The sequence below is a fragment of the Drosophila eugracilis genome, unplaced genomic scaffold (assembly GCF_018153835.1).
Source record: "Drosophila eugracilis isolate 14026-0451.02 unplaced genomic scaffold, ASM1815383v1 contig_2088, whole genome shotgun sequence".
In the NCBI taxonomy this organism is placed as follows: Eukaryota; Metazoa; Arthropoda; class Insecta; order Diptera; family Drosophilidae; genus Drosophila; species Drosophila eugracilis.
Window position 1 is genome coordinate 3,020,812 of NW_024572964.1, and position 16,345 is coordinate 3,037,156.

Below are 16,345 nucleotides of genomic sequence, written 5' to 3' on the forward strand. Positions count from 1 at the left end.
AATTATAAAATATATAATCAGCCCCACTGTGCCGCCGTGTGTTTGATTACACGGCACGCATAATTAAGGTGCTCGGTATTTACGCGGCTTATCAGCCATCGATATGCGGTTAGATATAATTGCTTTCCAATAGGCGACCTTTACTGATTGCTGTCCTTCTATCTCTGGCCTTAAATTGCAGCTATTGCCCCCACAAAATGCTGCCAAACCACGCCTGAGCCTCAATCTCAATCTCAACCTGACAAAAGGGCCAGAACCAGAACACAACTGTGATCATAGACATAACAACGAGAGAGTGGCGCAGAGGAGGAAGCCAAAGGACACCAGAGGACACCACAGAGCCACAGCCAAAGATGAGGGAAACCAGGGACACAGCCAGCAGCCTGCCAGACCGCAACTGAGTGATTTATAGATCCGCAGATAATACCGGGCCCGGAAATCGGAATCAATTTCGCCGGCGATAGCAATCGGCAGAGGAATAGGACCAGACATCGGACACTAGAGCCGGACATTCGCCAAAGGAGGCTGTAATGACGACAATTGACGCGATGTAGCGGTGAGTCTTTACTTAACACATAAAAATATTTCTAAATTTCCGTCGAGTATAGATCCGATAAAACAGACGCTGGCTAAAAACTATTTCCTGGATAATGAATCTCCGTTTTCCACTTACAGCAGACTTATGGTCGGCGAACGCGACAGGGACCGTGAGGCGGTACGCTGGGCAACGGGTGAATTAACACCGCTTCAAACCAATAATGGAGTATTACAAATGGTCGGGCAATTGCAAGGTGGACAGGCTGCTGGCCAGCAACAGCAACAGCAACAAGCGACTCAGCAACAGCAACTCTCAAAGCAGCAGCAGCAGCAGCAGCAACTGCAACTCAAGCAGCAGCAACAACAGCAACAGCAGCAGCAACAGGACATCCTGTATCAGCAACATAACGAGGCAATTGCAATTGCACGCGGACTGCAGGCTGCAACACCTGCCGACATCGGCGATAATCAGCCGTACTACGATACAAGCGGTAATGTCGATTGGGAGCGGGCGATGGGAACCGGTGGAGCTGGTGCATATGGTGGCATCGGCATCGGATCTCTACCAGCAGCTGGCGGTGCTCCTTATCACCTTGGGCCAGCTAATCCCGCAGGCCTCGTTTCTCGTCACATGGATTACGCTGATGGCGGCCACCTTGCTGGCCCATCCGCCGGTCTTCCTGCTGGAGCTGTGGGAGCGGGAACGGGATCGGGCTTGGTATCGGGAGGATCAGCCGTCGCTGGACCGGGAGCAGGATCAGGTGCCGGAACTGGATCCGCAGGTGGAGCAGCAGGCAAGGAAGTTCGCTACGCCCCATTCCCAGTCGCATCACCAACGCACTCGATTCCCACAACCTCCCAGCAGATCGTTGGCAGCGTCGGTGGCGGGGGCGTCGGTGGTGCCAGCAGCCAATCGATTTCGGGCGGTGTACCAACTCATAGCCAGAGCAACACCACCGGCGCCCTGCAGCGGACACATTCCAGATCCATGTCCTCCATACCGCCGCCCGAGCCGTTCATGATAGCCCAGTCGAAGGCGGTGAACAGCCGCGTGTCCATCAACGTGGGCGGGGTGAGGCACGAGGTCCTGTGGAGGACGCTGGAGCGGCTGCCCCACACGCGGCTCGGGCGGCTGAGGGAGTGCACCACCCACGAGGCCATCGTGGAGCTGTGCGACGACTACTCGCTAGCGGACAACGAGTACTTCTTCGACAGACATCCGAAGAGCTTCAGCTCCATCCTGAACTTCTATCGCACCGGCAAGCTGCACATCGTCGACGAGATGTGCGTGCTAGCGTTTAGTGATGACCTGGAGTACTGGGGCGTCGACGAACTGTACCTGGAGTCCTGCTGCCAGCACAAGTACCACCAGCGCAAGGAGAACGTCCACGAAGAGATGCGGAAAGAGGCCGAGTCCTTGCGGCAGCGTGACGAGGAGGAGTTCGGCGAAGGTAAATGCGCCGAGTACCAGAAGTATCTCTGGGAGCTGCTGGAGAAGCCCAACACTAGTTTCGCCGCCCGGGTAAGTCCAGTCGGTTGCCCCGACGTTAAGGTATTCAATAATGTCCCAACTCCCACAACCCCAAAAGAATACCCGGTCAGAGAAAAAAGATATGGTACAACATAGTCATAAACTTTCAAGATTTCAAGTTCCAAACTTTGAATTATGTTAATTCGATTTTAAAATATAACATATCTTCAAGCATTTTTCAAGTTCCAAATTTAAATAAGTTTAAATAAGGTAATATGAATTTGATTGAAAATCTAAAAAAGTAACCTTTTTTCTCTGTGCCCTCCCGAATCCCTCCTACCAATACCCCAAAGATTCTCATAGATGTGTTCGTATTGTGTTTCTAACCGTTGAACTGTGAACCGTGTCAATGTCAAGCGTAAGAAACCCTTTTTCGTTTAATAATCAGCTCCCTAACCCCCCCTCCAAGTTATATTCAACTTTTTGAGTTCCTGATTTCCTCTTGAGTTAGTCTTATGTAGTTGAACTTTGGTTCTGTAAAGAGTCACTATTATTTTTACACTATCGCCAGCTCTTGCACTCTGTAAAATAACTCAGCCGTCGAGCAGATCAGAGTACTATATAGTGTAAGAATAACAGCAACATATCTATCTATACTCTCTCTATAAGTAAACCACTCTCAATGCTGTACAAATCTTGCCAATTCATCACTTGCTTTTGCGACTTAAACCGATATGAAATGCTTGCACTTCGAAAAGATATATTATCGATATATACTTAATCGTTACTCGTTACTGGTTACTCGCTACTCGTTTCGAATGTCCGCCAGTTATCTGTACCATATGATGTGATATCGCCTAACTACTACTACTACCATATATCCCGCTGCTTGGCGCGCAGATCCCCTGGGATCCACATCGGTGTTTGTATATATACGGCTGATCTCATGTGTAAATCCCATATCGAGTGCTTCCAGCTTATGTGTCATCTATCGTACAGATCGGACAGGACAGTCTTCCTCCATCGAACGGAACCTGGAAGTGCCCAGAGATCTGGAAAGAGTAACCTCCGATATAAGATGAAGAGTTAACGGCACCATTTGATTTTGAGTTTCCTTAAGTTCATCCTTTAATTTCTGCTTTCGCCTTACCAATCCCACAATCCCCCTTAGACTAAGATGCATTCTATGTTTTAGTTTGAGTTTTAGTTCTAGTTCGAGTCTTTAGCAAACGAAACACGCGACGACACCCAGAGAGTTCCAATTAGCTAAAAGATCAAGCCAGTACTGATCGAGCAATCGAAACTGCCAAAATTGTTTACTAATCGTTTCTCTAATCCAGTCTTTTTTACATCACACACAGTTTAATTGCGAAATTGACAAGCCCTGTATACATACAACTACTATATATAAACTATTTATATCTACTCTGAATATTATTAATACGTATATCTCTTAATTGTTGATGATGATGGTGAAGTAATCTCTCTCTGTTTATCTCTAATGTTCTCCCAACAAAAAATACCCCAAACACCCCACTGTAACCATGTTTGGGAATGGGCAATAAGCGATATGACCAGGCGGCAGGTGTGCTGTAGAAATCCTCGAAAATATTGTAACGAAAAAGGACTCTGGGGAGAAGTGGCCAAAACGGTGTTGTAATACATTTCCATTTTCCATGTGCTAGGGGGAAAATTCGATTAGGATCCAGATCAGATCAGAATATTTCGAAGGACTCAGGGTCCCTCATTCTGGCTGACCTTGTACCATATTTATATATCTAAGCTCTAAGGACCCGGGCACACAACCACACACATCTATAAATATCACACACTCACTCAAAACGACCTCAGTTTGGCTTTAGCTTGTATTATACAGCCGATAATTTGCCCCGATTTAATAACTTAGCTTTGGCTTTAACCAAGAATCTTGGTGGGAGAATGGAAATAATTACAACATATTTGGGTGCATCTCCTATAATTTTTCATTCGGTTTTGAGTTCACTTTTTATTTGAATTATGTACTTTTTATTTTCAAACTCATTTAGGGTTACAATTTATTATTTGTCTTTAGTTAATTACATATATGGAATGTGTTCTGAGAAATATCTGAAACCTTATTTGGATTTTCTTGAGGATATCATCATTCCATATAAGCTATTATTTCAACTTTCAACTTTTTAGTTAACATTTTAAGTTCTGTTTAAAAGGTAATGAAAAATTTCCAGAGCCCTTTGCCAGTTGTACTTTTTATCGTATTTTCATTTATGTTTTTTCTCCAACAACTAACTCGATTTTGCGTCAGAGAGAAAGAAGAAACTAACAAAGATTTTAAGTTCTGTATATTTTGAGTTTATTTTTAATACCACGCCTAAACACATCCTTTTTTCAACGAAATGATAAATATGAGAACCAACAAATCTAGCTCTGATCTAATAACCAAAGCAGTTAGAAAACTCAGTTGATATCTTCGCCTCGTTGAAAGCGACAAACAACTCAGCAAGAAACCAAAGCGCGCTCACAAGACAAACAAAATACAGAAAATACCCGAAAAATACTCCAAAAATATTCAAAAACGTTTATTTTATTTATTATATTATATAATCAATATATCTTTATACACTACAGAAACAACAATAACGAAAATGGAAAATTATGATATCCAAATTGTTGTTCAGTTGTTTGCCTTTTGTGTTGATCTTTTCCTTTCCATTGGCGATGATATATGTACATATCTCTATGTCGTATATAAACCCTCGTATTCTTTTCCTATATATTTGATGTCATGTTGTAATCTCGTGTGTATTGCATAAGGAAGAAATTTATTTAACTCTCGTTGTTATTGTGTTTTAACCTAATTCCTTTTGTAAACTATTGGACCTTTGATTACCTACAATATCCGACACTTGAACAGAAACACAAAACACCTACACACCAACAACACACACACACACACACATATACAAATTGATACTCTTGAAGAAACGTCTACGGTGCCTTCGAAGTCTTAGCCCCCTTCTGTATACAATAAATCAGCATTAAATCAGAGAACTATCTTCCATTTAAACCCCCAAAAGACTAATAATGTTAAATTCATCGTCTCTGTTTGGTTTTCAGTTTTAGTTTAGTCTTTTGATTTCGGTATACGAGACCCGTAACCAAACTATATATCGATCGAACAAAATCTCCTACTTGAAATATTAACCCACCAAATTTGCTGCATTTGAATGCCACTAGTATAGAATTTCGTAGTCGATTCGTACTGAATTCTATAGCCGTTTGTATCGAATTTTGTTTGTTTTTTAGTGAGTCGAACAAAGTATGCGAACCAACTCATGCACCCACCGAAAACCAACCACCCCCACTTCCCTCCACCCCTTCAAAGAGAAACCCCAAGCAAACCACCGAAAAACCAAAAAACCGAAAACCGAAACCACAAAACGTACAACCCGTAAAAAAACACTCCACGTGAACCAAATGCAAACCTGATCAAATATTTTAGCCGGAACTCAGTTCCCATTGACACACACAAACACACACACACACACACACGCACACCAAAAAACACACTTCGACACTGAGCAAAAACACTCAAAGTTTTAGCACTTCCCTATTTTGTATTCAAATTGAATGTGATTTTTAGTTTTGGTAATCATCTGACCTGAAGTTTACCCTTTTTGACCTAGATTTAGTTTTGTATGTACGGCGATTGCGATGAGTGCCCTATGTAAACCTTTGTAAATTTGTATATTTATCATATCTATATCTCTATATCTTTAAGACCAAACTCTTTTGCCCCGATTTTCTTGTCGCATGAATTGTTTTTTGACTGTTTTTTGTCCTTTTCTTTTTTGAACACCTCAGCTCATTACTTCTCTTTCACCTGGTCACCTTTACCTTTCTCCTCACTTTGCTTCCACCCTGAGATCTTGTTCTGTTATCCATCGACTTTTCATGACTTGTAATTCAAGTGGATTTCAGCCAGGTTCAGGGAAGTTAATTCAAATTTGTTCTCCTTTTCGATGCGATTGCAAAGGATTCGTTTTTCCGATAGAAAAATTTATAATTTACAAAAATTCCATAGGCCTAGAGGTTTTATAAGAAAAAATTATATTTTGACCCCTTTAAAGGTTAACCAAATTAACAGAAATAAATTCTCAAAGTCCCAAAACTTTGCAAAAGTATCCCAAAATGATCGGATTACCGACATTGAGCTTCCTATATCGCTTAAAGAGTTTTCATTTGTACATCTTGTGGCTCTGTTGTCAGCGGCTTAATAGACGGAATTTTGATTTTTGTAGGCCTAAAGCAGCAGAAACCGCTTTTGGCGACTCGCTACGCTTTGAAGTTTGTAGTTGTTGTGAGTTTAGTGCATTTTCAGTTGACTTTTGAGTTGATTTTCCCACCGGAGACTGTAATCGAGTAAGCCAGCTAGGAGTATTGCGATATCATGTTTAGTTTTCAACCCAGCGAACCCTATCCATACCCCCGATTACCCCCCCAAAACCACCTTCATGACTGAGCAGCAATGGTAGCAGTTCCAAAATCCAAAACAACAGTATGCCAAAGTGATAATTCGCACACAAATTTTTTGTTTACGAAACTTAACTCCAATGCATTCTGTTCAATCGAAAGCGAAATGAGAATCGAAAGTAAATTTGTTTGTAAAGCCTCACCACCATCTCAAGTAGATTGTTGAAACCTCGCCCCGCCCCGCCCCGACCCCGCCCGCTCTATCCCGAATCCAACCCAAAAACTATGGAAATTTAATTAACTTTCCCGAAGTTTGACAGTCCAAGACCAAGACCACTTCAATTCAAGAACATCTCCCCCCTATCTTGCTCTATGTAAATCTGTAAATCAAAACCCTCTAAGCCCCCTTCGCGTGCCCTCTAGCACTTGTATCTTATAGTATCTATATCTAGTATCTAGTATCTGTACTTTGACTTTATTCCACTCCTCCTTCTACTTCTCATCGTTGCTAACTAGCACCATCCAAATGTTTTCTCTCTCTTCAGTTACTGTTTGTGTTTATTCTTGAGTTTGTATATCCTTTAGTGCGTTTTGTTTATCCTTACGTAATGACTCCTTCTTGACTATGTATCTTTTGTCTAATAACTGCATAATCTGTATCTTTAACTTTTGTATCTATACGTAGCAAGCCATAAGCCATAAATAGAGAAGTCAGCTCATCCAACGAAGCAGAACTATGAAATTCAGCTTTCCCCCCTCTCCAAACCAAAAACCCAAAGCCTTATGTCCACTTTCCAAGATCCAAGATCCCGTTCCGAATCCGATTCCGAAACCAGAACTGCGTGGTTGCGTACAGTGGCCTACTATGGTAGATCTGGACACTCACAGAGTAATCTATGCATACCACTTTGGGGGCGTGGCATGTCCAAGATGTTCAACCTCTCTAAACCTCTCTCTCTATCTCTATCTCTATCTCTATATCTATCTCTGACCCCCTCTCGAATGTCAGTCACACGCACACCCAACATTCCACCCCACACCCACACATAATACCCCGATTCAGTTTCGGAATAAGATACGAAGCCATGCCATGCCACATTAGGTGTGGCAATGGCCACATCCATCTGGCATTGAAATCGCAATTGAAATTCTGCATTTCTGACAGGCCTCCTGTCCCCCGAGAACCCATTCTCTTCCCCCTTTCCGAACACTTCAATCTCTGCAATTGGCAGTTTTTGGTAAATTAAATGTATTATTTAGAGCCAACCAATTAAAATTGTTTAAGTGTGTTTGTGTTTACTGAACGGAATCCATCCAACTGGCTGGAAAATAAATGCATAATTTCACGGTGCCTCTGTGTAGACGTGACAGATGCAATTATTTGATGGCCTGCTTGGCGATTTCTAATTTGTAATTTCGAATTTCGAATTTGATTTCGTTTTGATTTGATTTGGAATCTTTATCTCGTAATTGTAATTCCTAGCTCGTTTGAACGTACGAAAGTTATGCATTTGGATTTGAATTAGATTTGGATTTCTTCCTTTTGTCATATTGCTAGAACTATCATAAATTTGAACAACTTCAGTTTCCAAACATTATTTTCCAAGAGAAAACAAGTCAGACCCAAAACAAATACACAAATACAGCGAAAGAGCGTAAGAATCGGTGATTTCTGAGGATAATATATATAAGGTTAGAGTATTATAATAATGTCGACTGCAGACCCCAAGGGTAGCGTCTCTTATTTAACGACGGAGTGCCCCCCCTGGTTCACCCTCATACCATAATATATAGAACCAATTAGACACACACACGTATAGCTGATATGTATGTAGGTGTGTTATGTCCTTGTGTTGCGTCATGTGATCTGTCCCCACAACAAAGAACTCACACACACACATACAGAGTAACCCAACAAGAACTATATATAAACACAGCCGAAAACTACAACCACAACCACAACCACACGCACACCACCCAGCCACTAGCCACCGAACCACACTTACCCACCAACAACCACTGAACCACTTACACCCACACCATCCAGAGAAAGAGTTGATCTAGACTAGAGACCCAGAAACTTCGAGACCTAGGATCAAAATAATAATACCCAATCCATGTTTTGCGTTTTTGTGTGTTTTCGTTTGTTGCCAACCTTTGATTTCACATTATGGTTTGTTTGATGAAGAAGGATTCACGACGAATGAATATATATACTTCACATATAGTACAGCAGCCTTTGAAAAGTACAAAATAAAAAAAGAAACCGAAACCGTTTAGGAAAGCCAACCAATGCCCCATCGAATGAAACGACACCCCTGCTCAAAAGAAAACGATTTAGTTACCACCAATTAACAGACCCCAGTTTCGACTAACAGTCCCCCAGAAAGATCCCAATTCGAGACCAGAACTCTAACGGAATGTTTACTTAACCCCAAAATAAAAACAAAAACAGATAGTTTGATACAGAATCAAAGTGAACTCTCGCTGAACTTTGCTGATTGTTGTAACCGTGTTTTTCGATTAATTAAAAACCAAACATTAGATGTGTATAAACGACAGACTTGATATTGAATGAACGTAACGTGTTATGTGCCTACCAAAAAAACAAAACAAAAGAAAAAAAACAAATATCAAATATGAAATATCTTAAAAATACCTATTATCGTTGTGATTTGATTGCATTGAAATTGAATCGTTGCTGAATCATGGTCTCGACAAAGTCTCGATTGTTCTTTACCGTTCGCAGGTTATCGCAGTGATATCCATACTATTCATAGTCCTGTCTACCATAGCCCTGACGTTGAACACCCTACCACAACTACAACACATTGACAACGGTACACCACAGGATAATCCGCAATTGGCAATGGTTGAGGCCGTGTGTATCACGTGGTTCACTCTAGAGTACATACTTAGGTTTAGCGCCTCGCCGGACAAGTGGAAGTTCTTTAAGGGCGGCCTTAACATAATCGATCTATTGGCAATACTCCCATACTTTGTTTCGTTATTTCTATTGGAAACGAATAAGAATGCAACGGACCAGTTCCAGGATGTGCGTCGGGTGGTGCAGGTCTTTCGCATCATGCGCATCCTGCGAATCCTTAAGCTGGCCCGTCACTCAACGGGCCTGCAGTCGTTAGGCTTTACGCTGCGTAACTCGTATAAGGAACTCGGTCTACTAATGCTGTTCCTGGCCATGGGCGTTCTCATATTTTCTTCGCTGGCATATTTTGCCGAAAAGGATGAAAAGGATACAAAATTCGTTTCAATACCGGAAACATTTTGGTGGGCGGGTATTACAATGACAACTGTTGGCTACGGGGACATCTATCCCACAACTGCACTGGGAAAGGTTATTGGTACTGTGTGTTGCATATGCGGTGTTCTGGTAATCGCTTTGCCTATTCCCATCATCGTTAACAATTTTGCTGAATTTTATAAGAATCAGATGCGACGCGAAAAGGCCCTCAAGCGTCGCGAGGCACTCGATCGTGCCAAGCGCGAGGGCAGCATTGTCTCCTTCCATCATATCAATCTGAAAGATGCCTTCGCCAAGTCCATGGATCTCATCGATGTGATTGTCGACACAGGTAAGATCTGTTTACGTTCACTATTTATAAGGAATGTGCCTTGCTTACGTATCAACTACTAAACTAGCCGACTAGAAGGGATCTGCTAACTCGATCCCCTCTCTCCGCCTCATGCTATGCTTACTAACCCACCTAACTATAGTGACTACACAGAAAAACATATGATATCGTAAAGCTAACTTAAGTTTAGTTTAAAGAACAGTTAAATGAACTTCTATCTGAACTTATTTAAGATCTTTTTTAAGATCAGATATAACTAATGCTGATCCTATGTTTTTTGTGTACATCCTTATATATCCCTGAAGTCCCCATCCTTTCTACTTTGCTTACTCTTGTGTAGTTTCGTGCGTTAGCTGTCTAAGTAATCATTTCGATATTTTTATACTTTTGGCATGAACTTTTGTTCCTGGCTTCTTCTCACTATCAGTTCAGATTGGTTAAACTTGTTTTACTTTACCAAGCTGTATCTAAAAATCCAGCCTAGAGGCGTGTAAATAGCAATCACAGAAGTCGGACGAGAGTCCTGCGACTGCTGAGCCGTAAGATGATAGAAATTGTTGAACCTTTGATTATTCCGAGCTCAGACTTACGTTCGATTGATCAATTGTAAACTAGTTAAGCGATTTGAGTTACTCTTAAGTTCCCTTAAGTAGCCCTTAGACCCACCAAAACCCCCCTAACAAGTACAGTACAAACACCCAAAGCGTCGTCACACAATAATGGTCAATTAGGCAAATGCTTTTGTACTTAGCGCATTAAACGGGAAATTAGTGGGGTTTTCACTTGTACAAAGCACACACACCCTCGAACCCCCGAAACCACCCAAATCGACACCTCTGCTGTATAAAAGCCCGCGCGCCTAGAAGTAGGCAATGGTATCTCACGGCCCTTTAAAGCCGCCAAAAGCCCCTCCTCTTTGACAATACCCTGCCAGCCCTAACCCTCTCAACCCTCCGACGTGTGTTTTATTTTAGGCAAGCAAACAAATGTCGTGCATCCGAAGGGTAAAAGACAAAGCACCCCCAATATAGGCAGGCAGACCCTCGATGTGCAAAGCGCCCCAGGTGACTACATTGCGTATACGTAGCCTAGCCCACTCTTTGCCACCCAACAACTCGTATTATGAAACTCTATTAAATGCCGTAGCCTTTGACAATCGCTTCCAATAATAGCCCCTAGACACACGGACACGAAACACAGATACACAAACACACACTCACACGCGCCAACTACAGCTAAACACTATTGTACTATATATGTATATATATTCGCACACTCTCTCTCTCTCTCTCCCTCCTTTTGGAGTTCTCTCTTTTTCTCTTAGTGTATTTTGGTATATATCTCATAAGTTATAGTAAAGATTCATAAAGCTTAGTACAGGGAGAGAAACCACACGGCTTTAGCTTTCTTATAGCTTCGGCTAAGTGGGAAATAGGTAGCAGCTGTGCAGGGAATGAGACGTTGATAAAATATAAGTCAAAATTAAGTAACTTAAAATAATATATATATTTTCGAATTATTATTAATTTTTAATCAAATATTTGACCCGCTTTCTTCAACTATAAAACTGATTATCCAACATTTTCTAAGAATTTATTTCCCATCTAATAAATTTTGTATTCCTCTTTGATTTTGATAGTAAAAGCTGTAGTTCAGGTTATAAAGTTTTAACCAAACTCATCATATAAAAGTATTTAAATATTTTCATCAATAATTAAGGACATTTTTTACTCATATCTAATTTTATTTAACATAAGTAGAGTTGTAAATTCATAGTAGCTACAAAACACAAATCTTTGACTTTTATCAAAGTTACCAAGTTTAAGGTATATTTCAAAATGTAATAACTAGAGTCATCATTATATGTAAAAAGCCTTAAATCTCGCCCCGCACAGCTGCAATCCACAGTACATATATAATATAATATATATAATGCCCCCCGAGTCGTCCTGTATATATAGCCAAGGATCTAGTGATTAGCTAGGCAATTGCTGTTGCAATTTGTTGCGTTGTTCGGTTTTAGTTTGCCTTCAGTTAAATTGAGTTTGCCTAATTGCTGACTTCAGTTGGACATTTGCCCAGAATTGTGAATTATGATGATGACATTTTGCTACTCATTGCTTGATTCTTGTTTTGATTCCGCCACAACCATAGCAAATTTGAATGCTCAACATAGAGTTACCATTTCGAACTTAATTACCAATTGTGAAAATTAAAAACTAAAAAATCAAACAAAATTATTATAAATACAATAAACATTTTTTAGAAAATTTTCAAGTGCTGATTACATACAATACAAAAAAGAACACAAACACTTACATGAAACCATATGATGTATATGCTCATTCTCTTAGCCAAATGTAGTTGTAATTTAGCGATTCGAAGTCGTTATGGGGCCTATGCCTAGAAATACTAGTCTCCAAATATCTACCTACAACGTGTTCTTTTCTCTGCTCTTCTTTTTCTACTTTCTGCTCACAACATCCTATGAATTTTCCAACCATTTCGATAAATCCAAACATCTTACACACACACACACAAACACACCACACATACGAATATTGAAAAATTGCCACAAATCTATACACTGAATAAAAAATAATAAACAAAAAACATACGTAATTAAATTATATGCGGCTGATTTTGACCTAGGCGAGAAAAACACGCTGATTGAGGCGCCGCCGCCGCCCTCCTTTGGCACGCCACGTCGCCGCGCTCTCTCCGCCAGAATCCAGGAGCTGAATCGCAGTTTGCTGGAGGAGCGGGATGCCCAACAGCAGAACAGCTCCAGTGACAACGAAGACAGCCGCTAGGAACACCTCTGGCGTACCGCTGCAACCACAGCAACAACAACCCGACCCAAAAACAACCTACAACCATCTACACTAAGCGAAATTAGCTAAGAGAATGACAGGCGATTGTTATTGTATATGTAAATTAGTCGAGAACAAATGCAATTTGTTATAACCACACCCACACAAACACACACCAACACGTACACGAATCAATCACACACACAAGAGTCCTAGACTTAAGCGAAAGTACTTCCAAAGAAAAACGAAAACGAAAAATGAATAACATGTGGTTAGCAGTTAGCCCAAATGCGTAGGCTTGCTTTGAAGCTTCGAATCAATCAGAAATCAAATGAATTGTGAACTTCCATTTTTGGTTTATTTTCCAATTGAATGTTGTGATTAAATGTAACTGCTTGTAGGCGCCCTCATACCCACAAACCCACACACACAAGCACACGCACACGAGACACTGCAACTCATTCAGACATGCTGTCACACACACACACACACACACGCTGCTACTGCTGATGAATACCCGTAATTATGCATTGCGCATACGCCACGTTGCCATAGTTAGTTTTTTCCTTTTTAGATGCAAAAAAGGCTAAAACAATTATATTTTCAAATCGAAAATATATTCTATTTCATGTATTGCATCTTTAGTTAGTTGTTATTCCTTCATTGCATCCAACTCTGAAGCAGTTTATTTTTTAGGTTCCAAAAGTAAATAATTTTATTTTACATTCCTATATTCCTATTAAGTTGTCTAAGAGCTGGATGCAGTAACAAAAGGCGTATGCTTCATCTTACTATCGTATATTGAAAGTTTTGCTAATGTCCATCAGCACTTGAAAATGAATCTAAAGAAATTTAAAGCCATGAACGAAATGAAGATCCGCTCAAATTTGCTGATGTTCTCCTCAGTTTTGTTGTAACTTATTTTGATAACCGATTGCCTGGCCAGTTGAACACTATATCCATTTGGTTCGAATTTGCGAATTCGCCTGCAAGCAAAACTTTCAAGTACCCAAATGTGATTTGCAGTAGTTGTGGGTGTGGCAGCATGTGTGCGAGCGAAATCTTCCAGGAATAACCAAATTCCCCATGTAACTCCCCCAAACCCAGAAATGAGAAATGCTAACACAACACGCCATTCGAGAGCCGAACTCTGAAAATACAATCCGCGTAAGCACAATTTTGATTTAGTCTAAATCTTAGCGATTAACTAGGCCTAACCTCTATGTAAACTCCAAGAAGGCATTTATCGAGCGCACTAGTCAAAATAATTCCCTCCATGGACATGAAAAAGCACTTCAAGTGTTCGCCATGAGGTAAAACCAAACCGATATCGAAATATATATATATCGAAATCGAAAAAAAAACCAAAACAACAAAAACAACAGAGCAAGCCTTATTTATGAAATTAGTTGTTGTAGCTGTGAGAGGGTAAGCTTAGTTTATAATTTAGAGAGCGCATCAGCGATATAGCGTGCATTAGGTATACCAATGAAATATACTCGTTCCGTATGTAGAGACAAGAGAACTTAGCAAACGATGGCGATACGTTCCTAAACAAGCAAAAACCACAACGTAAAACAAAAGAAATTGCCTTATTTAAAGCAAATTGCTCCTAGTTTGCAGCCATATATAAAAAACAAATTAAAGAAACTTAAATATAGAACAGGCCACACAACCGAAGCTGAAGTTTTGTTAAATTGTAAGCCCAACAAGATATATCGATATAAATAAGCGAGCTGAGCGGTTCGAAGTTCGAAGTTCGAACGAACTAAATTATATACAAATTATATACAGATTTTGAAACCCTTTTTTTGTGTGTGATATTTGAACGATTTTCTATGATTTGCCTTGAGTTCCGCATAGTTCAAACATTTCTATCATTGCGCTCAAAGAAGCTAGAGTCCTGAAAAAAATAATCGAAAAAGAACAAACGGACTGACATTCCAAACAAAAAAAAAGCCTTTACGTGCCTTTTACTTAATATTTTTCCATTTCCCCTTATTTTTCTTACTAATAACCTAATTATACATATATATGTGTGTGTGTCCTCGACCTTTCGTTTTCACATTATTAAAGCTTTCGTTCCGAAATTAAATCCAATCTAACGCGCTGCATGCTCTAATCCTATGAACTAATCTATAGAAACTGTGTACGCTCTCTTTATGCTCAAGCCATGTATGATCGAACAAGAACATATAGAATGAATATGATTACTCACTCGTACTCGTACTAACCCAAATGAATAACTGTGTACTGTACTCGTACTTTTGTGTACTACTGTTAAAGCCGTAAACAACTTTGTGTGTCTGTGAAATTAGCAATAAAACCAAAACCCAACTGCGCTGTATTATTTCATTGTACCAGCTAATCCAAACTTAACGCCAATCCATGACTGTCTAAGTATCAATATCCCCATATACTATATTCTATATATATATTTGGTGTTTAAAGCTTGACCAGTTTATGAGTTCAAGCCTTGAATGCAGGAGAGGCCAGAGTAAGGGGTATATTTTACTCGCAATTCATACAGACTCATCAGCAGGAGTTTTTCTCTGCCATTTCCACTCATTAACAATGATTTTTTTGTACTTCGGTCTAATTATACAAGATCACACACCTGAACATGAATGGCGAAAATGACCATGAATCGGAATTTTGTCTATTTGAGAATACTAACTAAGAGAAAAATGTTTCGCACATTTGTTTTGCCGCGTCCATTAAGAGCACTTGACACTTCCGACACTTACAAAAATCACAAATACTTTAAAATATAGGTAATATTTTTCAGAACCTATTTCATGTTCTTACTTGGAATATATCATGAAAAAAGCACAAATAAGTTTAATAAAGATTTTAAAAGAACTTAATTTCCAATCTCTACTTTCTTTAAAAACTTGTAAAATATTTAATCTTGATGTTTTCTTCAAGGATTCCTTTTCCATTTTCACTAAAATCATAAAATCTATTAAACTTTTACTTAGCCCAAACTTCTATGGGAAAAAAATATATTTATTAAATAACTTTTGAACTTAAAAGGTCAGACTTTCCTTTTCCATTTAATACATTCCGTTTTCAATATAAACTATTAGTTAACTTAGCTTGGTGACTACTAACCCTATGACTAAATATGTTTAACTAAACTATAAACTAGAGTTCTAATAGTGTTTATCAGCCATTAGCATCACTAGTTAACTAAGTGTTGTTCTAACCCATTTAATCACACTCAAGAGTAAGCCCGTTAACTTAAACCCGAACTATAGACGTCGTTCTTCAATGTTGTTTTCACTGTATCCCACTAAAACTGAACTAAACTGAACTCTAACTTAGCCCCCCAACGTTTTTGTGGTCGCCGTCGTCATCGTCGTCGTAACAATTATTAACAAAACTATAGCGAAAAATAAAAACATTCATGGAACTCATTTTTCTTTCTTTTTTCCCTCTTTTGATTTGAAACGAAAAAC

The 16,345-nt window shown here is 39.8% G+C and overlaps 1 protein-coding gene across 16 annotated transcripts in view; it reads left to right on the forward strand.

Moving 5' to 3' along the window:
* The window catches only part of LOC108107759 (potassium voltage-gated channel protein Shab), a 57,170-nt gene that overhangs the window by 28,113 nt on the left and 12,712 nt on the right, over positions 1-16,345 (forward strand). For 15 of the 16 annotated variants that reach the window (XM_017215433.2, XM_017215436.2, XM_017215441.2 and 12 more), the window contains exons 3-5: positions 182-556; positions 676-2,059; positions 9,228-10,071. In XM_017215433.2, coding sequence (XP_017070922.1) covers positions 683-2,059; positions 9,228-10,071 — 2,221 coding nt within the window. In that variant the 5' untranslated portion in view covers positions 182-556; positions 676-682. Of the gene's footprint in view, positions 1-181; positions 557-675; positions 2,060-9,227; positions 10,072-12,723; positions 15,222-16,345 lie in introns of those variants that run through there. The other variant, XM_017215447.2, reaches the window with a different exon arrangement.